At 35.1% G+C, this 19,595-nt stretch overlaps 1 protein-coding gene across 2 annotated transcripts in view; it reads right to left on the bottom strand.

Annotated features, from left to right (window-relative positions):
• The window catches only part of SMCHD1 (structural maintenance of chromosomes flexible hinge domain containing 1), an 84,605-nt gene that overhangs the window by 28,888 nt on the left and 36,122 nt on the right, over positions 1–19,595 (bottom strand). For both annotated transcript variants that reach the window (XM_075744320.1, XM_075744321.1), the window contains exons 18-29: positions 18,584–18,661; positions 18,382–18,501; positions 13,231–13,375; positions 12,906–13,002; positions 9,799–9,871; positions 7,935–8,074; positions 6,797–6,931; positions 5,696–5,923; positions 4,831–4,979; positions 2,830–2,918; positions 1,565–1,683; positions 703–870 (exon numbers count right to left, since the gene is read on the bottom strand). In XM_075744320.1, the coding sequence (XP_075600435.1) occupies positions 703–870; positions 1,565–1,683; positions 2,830–2,918; positions 4,831–4,979; positions 5,696–5,923; positions 6,797–6,931; positions 7,935–8,074; positions 9,799–9,871; positions 12,906–13,002; positions 13,231–13,375; positions 18,382–18,501; positions 18,584–18,661 (1,541 nt within the window). The remainder of the gene's footprint in view (positions 1–702; positions 871–1,564; positions 1,684–2,829; positions 2,919–4,830; positions 4,980–5,695; positions 5,924–6,796; positions 6,932–7,934; positions 8,075–9,798; positions 9,872–12,905; positions 13,003–13,230; positions 13,376–18,381; positions 18,502–18,583; positions 18,662–19,595) is intronic.

The raw sequence follows: 19,595 nt of genomic DNA, 5'->3' as shown, positions 1-19,595 counted from the left end.
AACTCCCAACCAGTAAATAAATGGATGGTACCAAAAATCTCCATCCTTTTCATTTGATATAAGTACTGTACTCCCTTCCCCACTTTCTGACTGTAAACTTAAGTAAATTTGGGACTGCCTTCCTTCATCTCAAACATCAAAAAACCCCAATAACTGATAAATGAGAGATGACTTGCTAACTATTACTACCATTAAGGACAGTATCTTTGGCAAACAGCAGTGGAAGATGCGTGTTAGGATCCAGCCCATAGTAAAATTGCTGCAGCAAAAGAAAATAAAAATTTTTTATCTGTAGAAGGGCAAATGGGACAGAATAAACCGTTTAAGAGATATTAAGGAATACAGTGTTGTAAACAGAGTCACACATATGCGCTAGATTACTCCAAAATAAGTTTAGTTATAAAAAACTAATGTAGTTAACTACTGTATGAGAAATGCTTCACATCTACAGTCCCATTTAAAACATGTCTATATAATTAGACAGATTGCAAAATACTTAATTTTGCTTGTGTTATGCTGTCCCATATAGAGTAAAAAATGTCTCTAGAGCTGTCATTTTCTGACAATTTTTAGACGTATAATCACTAAGAAATCAGAGTTTTCAGCTTTGCATCCTGTGCTCCAACAAGCTCTGGAAATAAAAGACCTGCTGCCTAGTGACCCTGTTGGTTTTTTTCCCCAAACAAAACCTGTCCAACTTACCTTTTCTAACTCTGGCCAATCCACAAACTGCAATTTAGCAGGGGATCCTGCAGTTAAATTTACTCTGAGAAAGTCAGAAAATTCACGCCATGCAAAGCACAATTCTTTGCTTCCAAGTAAACAAGGTTTAAACCGAATACCTTTTACTCTCATTGTTAGAGTATTTTCCTATTGAGAAATAAAAAGAAGATTTTTATCAAAGGGAAGTATAATTTTTTTCAATATCATATTTTAATATTTATGCCTGCTAGACACTATTTGCTGTTTTAATTGTGACACAGTGGACTAAAAACTAAGTGACAAGACCTATTCCTTTTATTAAATTTAAATGGACTTCTTGTGTAAGAAGTGACCAAACTGAAGCATTTCTCAGGAACTTGTTTTTCAGTGTATAAGAGTTGCATACAACTTAGTTGTATCCAACATGTTTTAAAATGTATAGAACGCATTTGAAATTAAACTATGTCAGACAATATGAGTCCGTTCCACAAGGTTCTCCAAAAGATCATAAAAATCAACTGTACCACCATAAACAAACACAGAAGAAAAGACTAAAAACAACTTAGAAGAGAAGATAGAGAGCAATGGACTAGAAACAAAACAAACCTGACTCAACCATGAAGTGAACTGGCCCCTATATTGTACAGCTGCAGCAGTGGTAAGGTTTTTAACAGATGCTGCTGTATTCCTTAGAACAGGATCATGATTTTAATGCTGTAGGTCTCTATTTTCTCACAGGTTACCAGCTAGTGTTTAATTAGACTATTTTTCCACAGTTTTGGTTCAATTCTGTGTGACAGAATTAAGGCAATTACCACACAAAGGCTACAGAGAAATAAACTATATGATATCTTACAAATACCTGCCAAGTTATTTTCAAACTCGATTTATCAAGTCCAGGCCCAGAAACTCCTAGGGAATTTACACATGCAGATGTCACTGTCTGAACCTGATTTCCATACTGATCTGTAATCATTACATCTGTTAAAAAAAAGATGATTAAATTTATTATCGATTACCTCAGCAGCTGCTTTAATGAAACATTATACAACATACAGAATATAGATGTATACAACATACACACAATATAGAGAAAATTTGCCTGAGTATCACAGGATCACAGGATGGCTGAGGTTGGAAGGGATCTCTGGAGGTCACCTAGTCCAAATTCCTGCTCAAGCAGGGCCACCCAGAACCAGTTACCCTGGACCATGTCCAGATCGTTTTTGAATATCCCTAAGGATGGCGACTCCACAACATCCCTGGGCAACTTATGCCAGTGCTCAGTCACCCTCACAGTAAAAAAAGTGTTTTCTGATATTCAGAGGGAACCTCCTGTGCTTCAGTGTGTGCCCATTGCCTCTGGTCCTGTCACTGGGCACCACTGGCTCCATCCTCTTTACACCCTCCCTTCAGGTATTTGTATACATTGATGAGATCCCCTCATCTTGTGGGTATTAAAAGAATAAGTATCTACATAGTCCTATCACTATTTGTGCTTCCTGCTTTTTTTGGGAAAAAGAAAAAAAAAAAAGATTATTTCTTGCTATTAAGTTAAAAGAAAAAAATCTTAAAATTGTAAGCTGTTTTTCAACCTATTAGTTTGTCCTATGTGCTTTTCTTCACTTACACACAAGCTTTTAATGTCCCAAAATACTGTAAGAATTTTTAATTTCTTACTATGCCATGTAGCAACTGCATACAGAAACCGAAGGCGAATGAGAAGACTGATTCCCTAACATGCCTTCCTCTTAGGTAAACTTTAGCCTTAAAATGTTTCACTTTGAAGTCCATGCCTTTGAAATAGTCTGATTGCTGCTATGGCCTGTAAGATTTGAGAATACATCAATGCAACAAAAATTTATTAACAGTTTGAACTCAGTGTGATGAACGTCCCAATGTACAAACTAAGAGGCAAACTTTATCAGAGAGTAACTCCAGAATTGTAAAACAGCAATTAGAGAAGTCTGATTATCCTTCAATGAATGAGAATGTAAACCTGTTTTTAATGTTAAAACAGTATCAGATAATTCATTTTTTATGACATCTGTGTACATAACAGGCTAATAAACTGCCAAGAAAAAGAAATATATTTTACAAGAAATTGAAGCATATGCAAATACTCACCAATTTCACTTTGTAGTTCTTCACCCAGCTGCAGTGTGTTTGGTCCTTTTAATTTACACTTAATGTGTTTGGGTTCATCAGGAAGTGGTCTAAGCATAAGAAAATTAACTTACAATAATTCTCATAAAGGTAATCACTTATAACAGTAGGCATGATAAAGCATACAGCAGTTATCACTCACTTGCGACTGGAATTTTTAAAAATTTTATCTTATCCTTGCACATATTTAGAGGATCAGGCCTCAGATGCACACAAGTTACATAGCTTTCACCTCAATCTTATCGGGGGAGCTTATCGTGCACTGCTTACATAACAAACCACAGTAATGTTATGGGATTTTACCTTATCTGTAATAACTTTCCAACCAGTATTTTACCATAGATCGGATCATTAGCCAGATAAAGCAGAATTCAAGTCTGTAGTATTTTAAATCTTGGGAAAAAACATCCCCAACACCTCTAAGCCAAAGTAACATACAATTGTCTACGTATTAAAATACATCTATTACTGTAAAATCAATTACAATATCAACATTAATCCTGATATGCACATAAAAAGGTATCACAGTCTCCCTTGCTACAAAAATATTTGCTGAACTTAAGGACCTGATTACAACCAACATAGCTTAAAATTTTTAGTGATGCAATTTTTCCTTAAAAGCAAAACAAAACCAGAGCACATTACAAAAGTGACAGAGAAGATGCATAACCATAAAAAAAAAATAATCACATTTCCATCTCCTCTTTTGCTATGATAAAGCAGAAGTCATCAACCTACACTATGACTAATGCTAGTCTCTTAAAAATACTGGGGTGCTTTTAAACAATCTCAGCCTTTCCTTCCATTTACTTGATGAAGGTTGATGTATGTTATGTGCTGGCTTCCCAAATATTTAAAACTTATCTGACATCTGCAAGTTATTTAAGATTTAAGAGTTATCCTACACCAATGTTTTTTACTCCTTTTGTGTGTTCTAAGCTAAAAATTATGTTGAGATCTTTAAAAATCCCATTGGAATGGCCTCGTTAATTTTTATGCCAACAACTGCAGTAGCATAACCCCTCAATAGAGTTTCCCTGATCTGACACTGCTTTTCAATGAGATGCAAAAATGTACTAAAAATATTCAATAAATCAATCCACTATTCTAGTTCCTTTCAAGAAAAGAGGTATTAATTTAGTCTGCTTTTCTGCTCTTCATAAAAGAAAACAGAAAATACTACTTAACTGAATATTTTTCTGGCTCTGACAGCATTGCATCATGGACACCTCTTTACAAGCATTATGCTCCCAATATTTTAAAGAATGTTAATGCTTGGTCATGTAGTTATTTTTTTTTTCTACTGGAGATCTGTGAAATGTCTAATTGCTGCATATTAACCCTGGCATCAGTGCCCTATGAAATAGTTAATTTTAACCTATTAAGAACTGATGAAATATACTAAAGTAATTTAGAACCAGATTAATCTTAAAAAAACCACTTTATAAAGATACAGTAAGTAGAGCTACTGCCCAGGCTCAGTAAGAGTGACTTTAGGCAGGCAATTTTAAAGTTCAATTTACAGCCTGTCACTTTTGATGGAGATATCAGATGCAGGCATGCAGCATTTGGCTAGATAAATACTATCTTTAGCTTCAAAGTAATAACCTCCGTAACAGTAACAATTAATTTCATAGTGATATTTCTCTTCGGTAACCAGCGAGCTGACTCTTCCGTAAGACTAATTATCCTACAAGCTAATGCTTACTAAACATTTTCAAACTTTGTATACTTACAAAAGTGATTATAGGGCTGGATACAAACAGATTGTGATGCAGTCTTTCACATAGGTAATGTTCTCACCTGTAAACAATTTGCAAAACCTATATTCCCCTGTTAATTTGCCAACTGCTTTCATTATTTCAGCTTCTGTAGAAAGATTTTTTTTTTTACCCCAAAGTACAGATCTACAATCCTTTGCCAACAACATAATTCATAAAAAAGTATTTAAAATGAACAAACCTGACTGTGAATGCACTCTCCAAAGACACGTGGTCATCAAGATAAGTAATTAGACAGTAACGTACATCTTTTACTGATGTTGGTACTTTTACATCAGGTAATAAACCCTGAATCAACTGTTCTCTGTTAATTCTAGGTGTCCAGTTAACCTAAAATTAAATTTTTTTAAATTAATCAAAAGCTAAATTACTAATGACTAGCTACATAATACACCCGTGGTCATTCTAAATATGCTGAAGTAACATACAGGTAACAGAAGCTTTCAATGGAAAGCCTGTGCATTTTCCAACAGTAACCAATGCTATCCTCCCCAATACGAAAATTACGCAAAAAACCCAAAAAACAAAACCAAAAGACCCACCAACAAACATCAAACCAAACCATGTACTAAGTTTCCCTCACTTTCTTGAGTTAGGAAGATCTGATTCTGAAAAAACTCACCAAAAAAAGTGTCACATATTTAGTGGAGCTCTACCTTTATACTAGACTCCACATATGTACACAGAAAGAGTTGATAGGTAAGCAGATCTTCATGAAGGAACAAGCCTATTCAAGGTTCCTAAATGTTGGGAAAATCCCAGATCTGAAGAATCATAGCTATGTTGGAATTATTTTATTGTGATTAGGAGAGCACTGGAAATTACTAACCTGTTTTTCATAATACTACCCTGAAGTGTTATTTAACATTTTATTAAATCTTTACCTCATTAAGGACACAGTTTTAATAAAATTATTTTTTAAAATTTATTAAGCAGAGTGAAGTTCCCATGTGTAATAATACAGTCTTGAGGAATATTATTTCGTTGTCTGATGTCTATGGATTTTAGAGAACCAGCATTGTATCTCTCCCCTCAAAAGTACTTGCCTTGATTTTTTCTGCCACAGCTGGAGTTATGTGTATCTCCCTTTCTCCTTCATCATACATCTGAAATATAAGGTTGTGCAAGACATTGCCAGCAACCCAATTAATTTCATCCTGATGTTTAATCTGAAGAGCTTTCTGTCCATCCATACTTAAGACCTGTAGTCTTGCAACATGACTGCTAGGAAGAAGTTTAATAATCTTTTCCACTGGTGGCACATCTTTACAACTCTGTACATGGGAAAAAGAGGTATGTAATTAAGATATAAAATATACATATATGCATAAATATTACTCCATAACAGCATATGGCACTACTTTGGATAATCAGGTATGACCTGGTATCCAAACATGAAATCAGCTTGACTTGTCAGAAGTAAATCAAACGAAAATGCCTGAATACTTACAACTTTTCACAGATACTAGTATTGATGCTAGCTATTCAGAAAACTTTTTCTATTCCGAAAGCACTATGGTATACAATTTACAAAATACTTTTTAAGAATAATCGTAAGTATCCTTTCATATAGGTCATCTTGCTATATTAGTATTTGTTTACACATTTTTCAGGATAACACACCACAGGTCTTATTTTGTCCAGCAGTGTGGCTCTCCTGACTACCAGAGAACTGAGTAGTCAGTTCAATTTTAAAAAAAAAAAAATAAAAAAAAAATCAAACTTCAAGAGCTTTAAGACTGAAATGCTACAAAAAGCTATCGATTTTTAACCTTTGAAAGAAAATACCCTTCTTCACTAAAGTTTGGGGGAACATGTTGCCATACCTATTCTGGCTCTAAATGTTTATTCAATGAAGGCAATTTGTCAGAAGGATCCAGGGAGCAAGAAGGGGAAGAAAAATCCCAGAAATAATGCATATTTCTGAAATACTTCAGGGAGTTCAGAAATCAAGAGTAAGGAAAAAAAAATGGAAACAATTCTTTTTATGATTGCCCAGAGAGGAAAAGGGCAGCCACCTGATTATCAAGCTTATGGTAACTTTTGGGGGATAAGTTAATTCATAAGAGACTTCAGTACACTAGCAAGACAGGACAAGAAACTGTTTTGAATCATTTGTTCATCCAAACATCCCAATCAATACTTACAAGTATTTCAATCCTTGCTTTCAGCATCTGGTCTTTCTTTATATTCTGTACGTGTATAACCGGCCCAGTTAAAATGTTTGTTCCTGCATTACTGCAGTCCACAGAATACACCGGAAGGTTTGAAGCACCTAAAAACTATTTAAAATGTAAAATTAAACTTCAGGTTTCTTTTATAGAACTACTAGGATGATTCCAGAATTGATTACTTGTACAAGTCCCAACTATTAACAACAGATAAATTTGATAGATTTCCGTTTTCCAGAGGCCTGCAAGATCAACACCTTTATTATTTTACAGGTGATGTGAGATGTGTGGGAGAAAGGAAGAAGTTATAGAAGTAAAATTTACTATCTCTTCAACTGTTTTGTATTAACACATAAACACTTGTCTCTTTTGCCATTATGGCAATAAATTCAATTAAGTTGTTAAATAAATCTCCTTTTCATTAATTTTCTAAAAATCAAACATTAAACAGAATTTAAATATCAAGTTCAACATGTCATCATACTACTGCAGACCCAGGCTACAGGAAGAGAATGCACACTTATAAAGTGTATATGGAATACAGACTATTTTGCAGTGGGAAAAACATTTTTATTTGTTTATCTGTTTTTACTGGAAGACTGATTTCACTAGAATTGGAAAAGTCACCTTCTCAAGTTAAAAACCCCTAGGTCTAAAGGGCAAAAGTTTTTTTACTTCTAAGAGGCACAGTAACACCTGCATTCCCTTTTGAAGTTAGATAAGTGCTTATGATAATAGTCTTATCTAGTATTACTTTTAGGCTCTAAATCTGCATTTTCATCTGAAAAAAAAAATCAAAAGCTGTATGAATTTTTCCTGAACAAATTTTAGCATTGTATATGGCAAATATGACCTAGAATACCTTAAAATTGTAGCTATATAGCCTCCACAATTTTCTCTTCCATTTCCAAGGCCAGATTCCTTTGATTCTGAAACTTAACAAATGACTCATAATAGATGAGGCAAGAGAGTCACACTTATGACCACCAAGCTACAGAAACTTCAAAAGCATTATTAAAGATAATAAACTCTATATAGATGCCAAAACAGGCTCTTTTCCCAGCCCTTTAAAAGAGAAGTATCGAAATCGCTATGATAATAAAATGCAGTTTACCTTGCAATGAACTATCAACTTTGGCTGTGCTGTTATATTTCCTGATTCATCCAGTACTTCAACCTGAAAGGGGAAAGCTGTACCATTTTCAATCTTTAGAATTTCAGAATCTGGTTTTACTTTCAATTGGTGAGGAGGGCCTGTAAAAATGCACAATTGGAGAACTGTGGTTATATTTTAGGTAACTTGTGAGACATTGGATTTCAGTTTTTGCCATCTCAAAAAGTTTTTACAGCCAAGCTAACAAGATATTTGTGGTAACAAACCATTTAGCCCAATTCAAGTGTATTGGTTTACGCCAAGAAGTTCTGGACACTTCCTGTCCTTCAAAACATACCACCTGGCAATCTTTTGAATGAATTCACTATGGAATAGTTAAACAAACATGACAAACATCAGCATATACAAGGTGTAGACACATGATACAGCACTATTTACACACTACATGGATTCATATTCATCAAAAAGAAACTTGAAGCTTTCTCCTGACATATTAAAACCAAAGATATTAATGCTGAGCTATCTGATCAATCATGATGTGCAGCAGTTTAATTACCAAACCTACCACAGCTACAATTTGTAGGCAAAGAAAAGAAACAGAAAATTTTGTTGGCATTACTTGGATAGTAAAGTGAAGCTATTTAAGTAAGTCTACCCCCTAGAACATATAATGACTTCATCAGTTTTAAAAAAGAGAAGGAAGTAATAGATTACTATTAAAAGACAAGTTCTGAAGGAACAAAGGCAGCCATTTTTCAGAAACATCCTAAGCACCATTCATTAAAACTTCCATTTCAAACTAACTGGTTGAAGAACAGGAAAGACTGAAATAGCTTTTATTCACTCCTTCCTCAAAAACACAGCTTTAAAACCCAAGGATAAGTCAAATGATAAGAAAGAGGTAGTGAAGCATCTCAATGTTAGCAAAAGCAAACGATTCTAATGAAGGATGAAGTTGCCCTCAGTTCAAGGTAAATGACTAAGTGATACACAATACAATCTGTCTCAAATCAGATTGTTCCACGCCATTTTCTTCATGAAGCCTTAACTTATCAAAAGATAAATAATAATGCAATAAACTGTGCATTGACAGTCTAATAAAGCTTGAAGTACACAATTTCTCTGCAAAATCAGATGGGAAAGCCTAAAGTTTGGTAGGTCAAAAACCAAAAATTGGAAGGCCAAAAGAAAAAACAAAAAAAAAAAAATCAGCCTTCAAACTATACCTTATCTCCCAAATCCAGAAAAACCCAGGTAACAAGGGATAACAGGTATCATATAAGGGAATTCTCAGCATCAAGACATCCTCAAAGCATAAAATTCTGGTAAGGGCAGTGGACTTACAGACTTCTATATTTCTCTCTTGCATTATGATGAAGTCAACATGTAACACTAAAAATTTCAGACACAATTCCAACTGTCAAAGCATCCCCGCTTTGCTGGGGAAAGACACCGAATGAGCACTTATTCACATGATGTTTTCTACAGGGAGAACAGGTCAATGCAGATTAGTACAGGTTAAAGGGCTTAATGTTGAAGAAAACTGAGAAGACAAAAAATTCATTCATTCAATGGTGCCAGCTTCAATTTAAAGTAATTAAAAAAGAAGTGAAAAAATCAGTCTCAAGTAAGTAAATTCCAGCTGCTAGAAAAATGGATGAGATTCAGCTGTGAGTTTGATGATATTCCTGCCAAGAATGACATGCCCTTAGCTTTATTTAGTTTCAGTCATCACTTGGATGAGCCAGAATATCCTTTTTTATGCCTCAGTAAATATTTCACCTTCTTGGGAGAAGAAACATTTCATTAATAGTGTCACAATAAAGTTCAGCAAAAATTCACTAAATATTTTGAGGATACTTACCAGGCTGCAATCTTATTTTAAAGATTTGTGTGTCTTCTTTCAAACCAGGAAGAGTAACCTTCAGATTGAAGTTCTAATGAAAAGAATAAATACTAACCTTAAACAAAACTAGACCATCAATTATCTCCCATAGTCATGTCAATTCATATATATGTAAATTTTAGAAGTCTATGCAAATTTTCTCGCACCATTACATAAATTAAGATTTCTTTTCCTGTACTAAAATCTGTTTTTTCCACGTTACTATTTCCAGAGACGTTCAAGCCAGGATTTGCACGTTAATCTACACGATTCTGAAACCATTAAAAGGAGCTATCATAACTTGTGGTTTCCTGCTTAGAGGTTTGTTTCAGTGGGGAAAAAAAACGTATCAGTTCAAAAAAAAAGTACTTTTAAAGAAAGGGTCTGTAAGTTCTATGTTCATTATTCCTTAGCTAGCTGACTGAAGCAAGGCACCACAATTACTATCCATTTCATCTTTGAATAAGGCCATTAGAAAAACAACTGCTGTAGAATTTCATCACTAAAACTGATTTTCACATTAAAATCAGAGAATGAAGCAGTCTAATCAATAATCTTAAAAGCTCCAACTTTAAAAAACTAGTTGCACTGCAGATATGTGAATTTCATATTTTATATATTTGGTATTTGAGAAGATTTAGTTGCAATTAATGAATTGTCATTTTTACATGTTCAGAAATGCCACCTCTGGAATGGTTTAGTTTCATAATCCTGGCTTATGCCCACCTCATGCCTGACAGGGCATGTGCAACATTAACAACTTGTAGATCGAAGGAAAGCAAATGGGAAGCTCTTTTGGTTTGCTGGGTAAGAGAAGCAAAAAGTGCAAAGAGGCCTGGGCAGGTGCATCACAACTGCAGCCACATCAAACACATGAGCTCCCCAGCTGACGGTGCAGGAAAATGCTCCAGCTCTGGCCAGCCAGCCAACCACAGTGGCCTGCCTGCAAGCCAAGCAGCACATATCAGCTGGAGCCCCATTAAACCAAATGGTGAATCACGAGAAAAGGGGAAAGCAAAATATACTAGTTACATGTTGGGGAACTGAAAACAAAAAAAAGAAAAAAAGAGGAAAAGAAGGGAAAAATAAGGTAGGAAGCAAAACCATGGGAAACTGGTATAGCTGATAGCTGATGTTTAATGTTAGTTGAATTCTTCAGTAGATCAATCAAGCTTTGTATTCATGCTCTCAACACTCCTATGCTTCCCTTCTTTTAGTTTCAAGTCTTTTTCTGCAATACTCATTTTTTACTTAATGCTGTCTTCTTAATACTGCACTATTTTCTGCCTCTAATTAATCAGTTTACATCTTTAACTTCATTCCTTTTAATCTTTCAACATCTGTGTCCTCTAGGGAAGTTCCTTCCCCTTATCCTTCATGATCCCTTTATCTACTCTTCTTTTGCTTTCAAGTCTGCTTGTATGTATACTACAGTACTTTAAAATGAAAAGAATAATAAAGAAATATGGTTTTCCTTTTTTAAACTCCTTTATTCACCCTTCTCCTGATTGTATTCAAAATCTTGTAAGGGAACAGTCTCCTTGACATTACTTACATACTTATCTTAAAACTTTCCCTTTGATTCCACCCACAATCAAAACATACTTTTCTCTGTCTGGACTGGTTTGGGTGGAATTAAATCAATGACTACCTAAGTAAATGAAGTCTGCTTTCGTCTTTCTTCCCTATCAGTGCTTCCTTCATTGATGACTGATATTCTGTATTTCCTCTTTCAATCAAGTTTCTCTTTTTGGTATGTTTTTTCCTTCAACATTTTTTCCCTTACTCCTTTCACCAAAAAACATTAATTTTTTCCATGCTCTCAATTTCTTCCTTTTTGTTGTCTCATTCATTTTCTCCTAAATTCCTTACAGAATCCCATTACTAGCTGCTTCTCTGGGACATTTTAGCTGTTCTGCTACCATTTCAAACTCGACTTTTAAGGTACTGAAAATTTCTCCTCTGTTCTTCTCTGCTTCTTATTTTAAATTAAGCACTGAAAATTACACTGTATTTATGTTTCAAAATTATGTTATTTTTATTCTGCTGTTCTACCATCCTGCTTTTTGCTATTATTTTTATTACTGTCTTAAACAGTCCTTTTTTCATATAAATTACAACTGCTGCTTTCAGTGCCAGTTCCTGTATTGTCTCCTGCAATTAAGCAACGTGAGAAAATAACACCCCTTCTTTTCCATTATTATGGTACGGTATTATTTCTGTATGGCAAATTCTGTAATTGACTTTTGGTCTTGCTGTGCACCAAACTTATGTCTTGCCACAGTCTGGCACTTTTGCTCCTACACACTTCATTTCCCATAATCCACACCTTTACCTTCTGTCATTATTTTTGCTTTTCCCCTTAAATTCTGAGCTTTACCTACAAAACATTCAACTCCCTCCAGTTTTCAATAACCAGGTATACACTCCCTCTTCTCTTTACACACCTTTCCACCAGCACCATTATTTACTTTTTTTTCTAAGCAACAATATCAATAGTATAATGAGGTAACTTCAGCTACCTCAGTTCCTAGCTTTGTCTTTACTATGCTAGACTAAGACTAAATGAAAGGATTACGACCTGGTTAGAATACTGTGTAAATATGCGATATACATGATTTTTTTTTTTAATCTTCAAATCTATATTTATCAGAAGTGTTAAGATCTATTTTATGAAAGCAATCTTTTTAGCATGTAACATATGTTTTTGTTTTCACAGTAAATTAGCAGCTTGACTAGGTGCTAATAATCCATCAATAACATGTTGGATTTGGATGACATATTTGCTACAGAAGTAAAAACAGCATTCTGGAAACATCTAGAGAAGCTCAAGTAGTTACCACTCATTAACTATTACTACGCATCATCTCAACGGCAAGAATGAAAGATTTCAGTGCTCCCTATGCTATTTCAGTGTAAGAGATCATCTGAAAATATCCCCCCCCCAAAAAACCTGTAGTCATTAGTGTAGACCACACTTAGACAACACTATGTGACAATCCATTTTATACAAAAATTATTTGCTCTGTGGGTTTTTTTGTTTGTTTTTTAAATACATTACTTCAAGTTTAAATTCATTACCCTACCTTGCCCTGGCAACTGTTTACACAGCCTTTAGCAGTGACACCCTTAATGACACATTTTGTTCCTGCAGTTATTTCTTCATACTGCAATGTCAATCCACTAGAAAAATATATAGAAAAAAAACCAGAATAAATTTAAAAATACACACAGTGTTTTAATATATAATATACTTTCAGATATTCTTATGGAAATAAAAGCAAAAATGCCAGTTAATTTATGTGAAAAGCATCCAGTATATCACTCAGACAAAAGCCAAAGAATTACTAATGTCACATGAAGAAAGGACAAAAAATACATAATAAAAAAAGAAACAGATGGTTGAATTACCTAGCTTCAAGAATTGGTTTAATGTCAGTTGTCAACTGTGTTGCATGACCAAATTCATCCTGCAATTCCAAAGGAATATTAAAAGGTACTCCAACTCGAAAAGGAAGCTCCAAAAGACCCACTGAAAATTTCTCTGGTTTGCCCTCTAAGACAAAAGAATAATACATTTTTAGAAGGAATTATGTGTATTCATTAGCTTTTTCTTAATTAAGGCTGCAATTAAGTCAGGTGGTTTTCACCATCAAAGTAAACAGGTTGTTCAGAATACTGTTGTAACCAAAATTATGGTTTATTGATTGATCCTCTTTTTTTAACTTACAGTAACATAAAAACAATAGTTAAAACATAATAGCAGTAGAGTACAGTCTAAGAAACATAACAGGACAGCCAAAACTTCCAAAGTACTTACTTAAAACATCGCTAGAGCACCTGAAAGTGGACAAGTTCCTTCTAGACAGCTTTTCTTAACCATTTAATTGCTTTAATTCTGTTAAAATCATTCATACAACAAAACATTTTTTTTCTACAACTATCCCAAATTGAGAGATAAAGATGAATAGTGATGAGCATTTGAAAAAGAAATCTTAGTGCAGAAATCCTTCCTGTGAAATCTGGCCCCATTAGACTGCCTCCAATTATACACTAAAAAATGAGTTTCAACAGAGTAGTACGTATGGGAGCTTGTAAATGAGAGCAGTGTTTTGTGGAATCAAACTGTCTTTGCCAAGTGGCCTTTGAAAAAAGCAGCAATACAGTGCTGAGCTAAATGGTAGATAAATATTCTATCAAATTATTTTGGACTCAAATTAACAACTACTCTCACTGCTACAGGTTTCATTACCAGGGAGCTTCTTTTGCACAAGAGATGTGAAAATCACAGTGGGAGGGAAAAATGTTACCTTGTATTGGCCAAAACTATTTTAATGGTTAAAACAACAACAAAAATACCTCAGCCTTACAGTGTTTACAATTCTATTTACAAGAAAATGATAAAACTGTAAAATTATTTGACAAAGTAACAGTATAAGAAATTCCGCACTGTCAAAGTGAATAACTACCAAAAGAACATGTCTGAATTGAAACCACAACACTTACAGATTGACTTAGGAATTTCAGTATTAACTGGCATTTATAATGTGTTTTTTTTCTTTAGCTTACCAAGAACTGTAAAAACTGAGCAACAACCTGCTGTTAGAGAAATAAAATAAGTTGTTTCTCAGACAAAAAAGCTGTTGATTTCAGTTTAGATTTTAATTCTTTTCTGGTTTTATGTATACAGATTCTAAAACAAAGGTCACACAAATGTCAATATTTTGGAATAGGAACTATTCCAAAATACTGAGGATGTATGGCTGTCTCTGCAACACCGCAAAATATTGCAAAAATAAAGACTCAAAATATTAACTTCTCAAGACTTAAAGTATTAAAAATGTCAAATTATCTTCTGACTCAATAAAAGAGCAGCAACAGATAGCAAAAGTTGCTTCTGGTACCCCTTGTGTTAAAAGTACCAAACTATTAGTTCATTAGATTTTTAGATATTCTTTTCCAAGGAGGTTTAATAATTTCAATTGTTATGGCCAAAGGAATCTTTACTAGAAGGCTGCTATGCTGGAAACAGCCACAATACTATTGAAAAGAGAATTTTTTAAAGTACAGAATGCAACTTTGCGACTTTTAAGACTCTCTTTTTGCTTTGATAAACAGAGATAAAGAAGGAGCAGACAATGTTCATTTATGCATTCATTCAGAGAAAGAGATTTATTTTTGCTTTTCTTGGAACTTCATAGAAGTATCTGGAGACTTCAATGCCAGGTTTTCAGACATATGTTTAAATAATTACTCTTTTCAAGTAATGCCAAACATTTTTTCTGTTTTGTCATACAATAATACCTCTTTCTATTCTGCCAATAACACTTTTGCAGAAGCTTTTAGAAGAATATGCTACAAAGAACTCTTTTCTGCCTAAAGGGTTTGCATTCAAAGCTTGTAGTTCTGTGGAAAAAATAAGAGGCTACTGAAAGCATGTGTTTTTTCCCCGATCTTCTGGAAACAGGTGCTAGCTCTACCTCCCAAACTTGTGACAAAAGTATCCATTTTAATATTAAATGCAAAGAAATTAGTATTTTTTTGTCTCCCTCCCCTCCCCATCCCCCTAGTAGGTAAAGCTCACAGGATGGCTGAGGTTGGAGGGGATCTCTGGAGGTCATCTTGTCCAAACCCCCAGCTCAAGCAGGGCCACCTAGAGCCAGCTTCCCAGGAACTTGTCCAGACAGCTTTTGAATATCCCCAAGAATGGAGACTCCACCACCTCTTGGGCAACCTGTGCCAGTGCTCAGTCACCCTCACAGTGAAAGTGTTTCCTCACATTCAGAGGGAATCTCCTGTGTTTCACGTTGTGCCCATTGCCTCTGGTCCTGTCACTGGGCACCACTGAAAAGAGCCTGGCCTCATCTGTTGGAGTGAGTCCAGAGGAGGGCCACAAAGCTGATCGGAGGGATGGAGCACCTCTCCTCTGAGGACAGGCTGAGAGAGTTGGGGTTGTTCAGCCTGGAGAAAAGAAGGCTCTGGGGAGATCTAATTGCAGCTTTCCAGTACCTGAAGGGGCCTACAGGAAAGCTGGTGAGGGACGTTTGTCAGGGAGTGTAGTGACAGGACAAGGGGTAATGGGTTTAAGCTGAAGGAGGGTCGATTTAGATTAGATGTTAGGAAGAGATTCTTTACTGTTAGAGTGGTGCGGCAGTGGAACAGGTTGCCCAGAGAGGTCATGGATGCCCCATCCCTGGAAGTGTTCAAGACCAGGCTGGATGAGGCTTTGGGCAATCTGGTCTAGTGGAGGGTGTCCCTGCCTGCAGCAGGGGGGTTGGAACTGGATGATCTTTGAGGTCCCTTCAAACCCAAACCATTCTATGATTCTATGATCTTCTGCACACCTTCTCTTCAGGTATTTGATGAGATCTCCATGAATCTTCTCCAGGTGGAGAAGACCTAGCTCTCCCAGTCTTTCATAATATGAGAGATGTTCCAGCTCCATCATCTTCATGGCCTTTTGCTGGACTGTTGCTTGGGTTCTAATGTCAACTCTGTGTTCTAATGTGATGTGCCCAGAATTGGACACAGTACTCCGGTTGTGGCCTCACCAGTGCTGAATAGAGCAGAAGGATCACCTCCATCAACCTGCTGGCAACACTCCTAATGCAGCCTAAGATGCTGTTGCCCTCCTTTGCTGCAAGGGCACATTGTTGGCTCACATTCACTCTGCTGTCCATCAGGGCCCCCAGGTCCTTTTCTGCAAAGCTGCTTTCCAGTCAGCCAAGCACTAGCCTATACCAGTGCATGGGGTTGTTCTTCCCCAGGTGCAAGACTTTGCACTTCCCCTTGAACTTCATGAGGTTCCTGTCAGCCCATTTCTCCAGCCTGTTGAGGTCCCTCTGGATGGCAGCACAACTCCCTGGTGTATCAGCCACTCTTCTCAGTTTTGTGTCATCAGCAAACTTATTGAAGGTACACTCTGCCTCATCATCCAGATCATTAATGAAGATGTTAAACAGGATCAGACTGAGTACTGACCGTATTGACCCCTGGGGTAACCACTAGTTACTGGCCTCCAACTAGACTTTGTGCCATCAATCACCATTCTTCTGGGCTCAGTCATTCTGCCAGTTGTCAATCCACCTCACTGTCTGCTCACCGAGCCCATACTTCATCAGCTTCTCTATGAGGATCTTATGGGAGACAGTGCTGAAAGCCTTACTGAAGTCTAGACAGACAACATCTATTGCTCACCCCTCATCTATAAAGCTAGTCATTTCACCATACAAGGTTATCAAGACGGTCTTTTGAACTGGAGACTAAGAGCCAGAGACCAAGAGAAGATCTATTTTTTTAATATATGTAGGACACAAATTTTTTTATTACTATATACAAGCATATTTAGATAAAAGGATGAGTCTTGGTGACAAGACAGAGCAGGAGATGTATAATCTGTAGTTAACATATATGTTTGCAAATTAATTTAGCAAGTAAATAACTACAGATTTTCTTTACGATGAATTATGATGCAGAGAATCAAAAGTATAGATTTTTTTTTAAATCCTATGAAATCTCATTTAGAGATAATACTCCTTTGTAATTTAAAAATGAATTGTGTTTCATGTTTCTGGACAGAAAGAGCAACTTCAAACTAGTCTACAGCATTAACCCTTTTTGGTAAACATATGCCTATTTTCCCAGAAAATGAAGTCTTTTCAGCAAAAAAGAAATAAAATTTCTTCAGAGAAAGGCTTATAAATAGACTGACCAACCACCAACAGATAAATGCACACAAATAAGTTAGGAAATAAAATTATCATCTTCGAGGATGAAAGAAACAGGACTAGCAAGGCTGTACCAGAAACATGACATAACCATACACTGTATATCTTACGGTCTTCAACAGTGTCATTAAAATCAGAATCCACAAATTTTCTTGGGAAGATATGATCGGTCACATACTACTTTAGGCCCTGTACATACATACATACCAGCATATATGGCAAGACAGAGTAACATCAGTCATATTTAATAGTATTATTTCTAGTCTGGTATTCCAGCAAGTATTTTATGATGGTTAATCCAAAGATACACAACCATTATAACTGAGTGAGAATTTACTTATGCATAGGATTTTCCTTCTAAATAAAAAAAAGACTTCAATCTCAACATGCATATTTTAAATGCATAATCTGTTTTTGAATTAATTTATCTGTGGTTCACGCATGAAAGTTGGTCTAATGAATACTAGTTTTATGAAAGAATATTTATGCCAATGGCATGAGAAAAAGGGTGACTATAATTAAATACAAGTTTATTTTTATTAAATACATTTAGGAAAGCTCACATCAGGGAAAAGCTTTCTATTCCATCAACATCTTACTTTTTTGTAAAAGTAACTGTATAGCAGAGCCAATATGTTACAGGTGAGATCAAAACCTATTAGATAAAAAAATCATTTTTTCCTGAAACTATTTGAAACTTCATATTTGACATGCAAACGTTTAATTTTCAGCACTGAAAATTACCTCTCAACTAAAACATGAATAATTTTTATATACAATGAATCAAATAGAACCATTAAAAGTGAAAGAAAATTGGTGTGATTGGAATTCTTACCTATAATAGTAAATTTAAATATTTTAGATGGTAGAGGCCTTCCTGCATAAGTGTCTGCATTACTTTCATTCAATACTACTTGCAGTTTCAATGTGTAGTTCCCAAGTTTCTGAAGATTTTCTAAACAGAAATACAAAGACTATTAGACAGCAAAAAAAGTAAAATTATAAATAAACTTAAAGTACTGCATATATGAACTTACCCATTTTTTTAAACCAGTATGGCCATTTGCCTCCGTGCTGACTGATATGGGAAATTATTTCTTTATTCCCAGTAGGTGCTGAAAAACAATCAATTAGCTACATGTATTTAGATTTTACACTATAATTCTTCATTTTTTTCCAGTATTACTATCACTCATTAAGTATTACTGTAATTTCTAAATCTACTAAGTATAAATTCAGCTTCACAATTAATCACATGATCATAGCTAAAAAATTTAATTCCCTACCTAATCCCATTTTAATTAAACATTCCTAGCCTCAGACACATTAAACTGAAAGCAGCAGGTTTGTAAAGTTGAATTTTATTAGCTCTTTAGTTTTATGTTCCCCATTAAGTCTGAGAAGTTGTAAGCCGTGCACTCCACACTGGCAACTGATCAACTTGACAGACGACCATAAGAAATTAACTTAAATGGGAGCAATGGTAAATATGTGCAGTTGACTGAACCTATAATCAAGGAAAAAAGAACTTTTTTCCTTTTTTACTACAAATTATTGTATCTGTCTTTATAAAAACTTCTGCACCAGTAAGATGCATCCAAGAAGAGAACTTGTTGAAACTTCAAGGCAATTTTTTTAGTGACTGATTCTATAACCTAGGATAAATACAGGAATAAGATTTATTGTTTGAAACTTCAAATTAATATTGTTTTACAGAAATATAATTTAGAAAAATATACATTGTGACTGCAACAAGACTACACAGAATAAAAAGAACTGCAGTAAAAATATACATTGTTCTATAGCTAAGTACAACCAAGTACAACTGTTTCAGGTCCTGTTCTTGCACCAAATTGCATACATAAGATAAAATAACAGTTGTCAACTTTCTTAGCTGTATTTCTTTGAATGTGTAATTCTGGAATATTGGGTTATTAAAATAAAGTTTGATGGTATTTTGTAGTAAGAGCTAATTCAGTTTCCTGTAGCCGGGTTTCTTCCACCTTTGGTAGTTGTTAACACTGAGAAAACAGAACTTCAAGTGAGTGC

This window comes from Balearica regulorum, chromosome 2 (genome assembly GCF_011004875.1).
Source record: "Balearica regulorum gibbericeps isolate bBalReg1 chromosome 2, bBalReg1.pri, whole genome shotgun sequence".
Lineage (NCBI taxonomy): Eukaryota > Metazoa > Chordata > Aves > Gruiformes > Gruidae > Balearica > Balearica regulorum.
The sequence above is the reverse complement of the archived record's forward strand: the minus strand, read 5'-3'. Positions and strand labels throughout refer to the sequence as shown.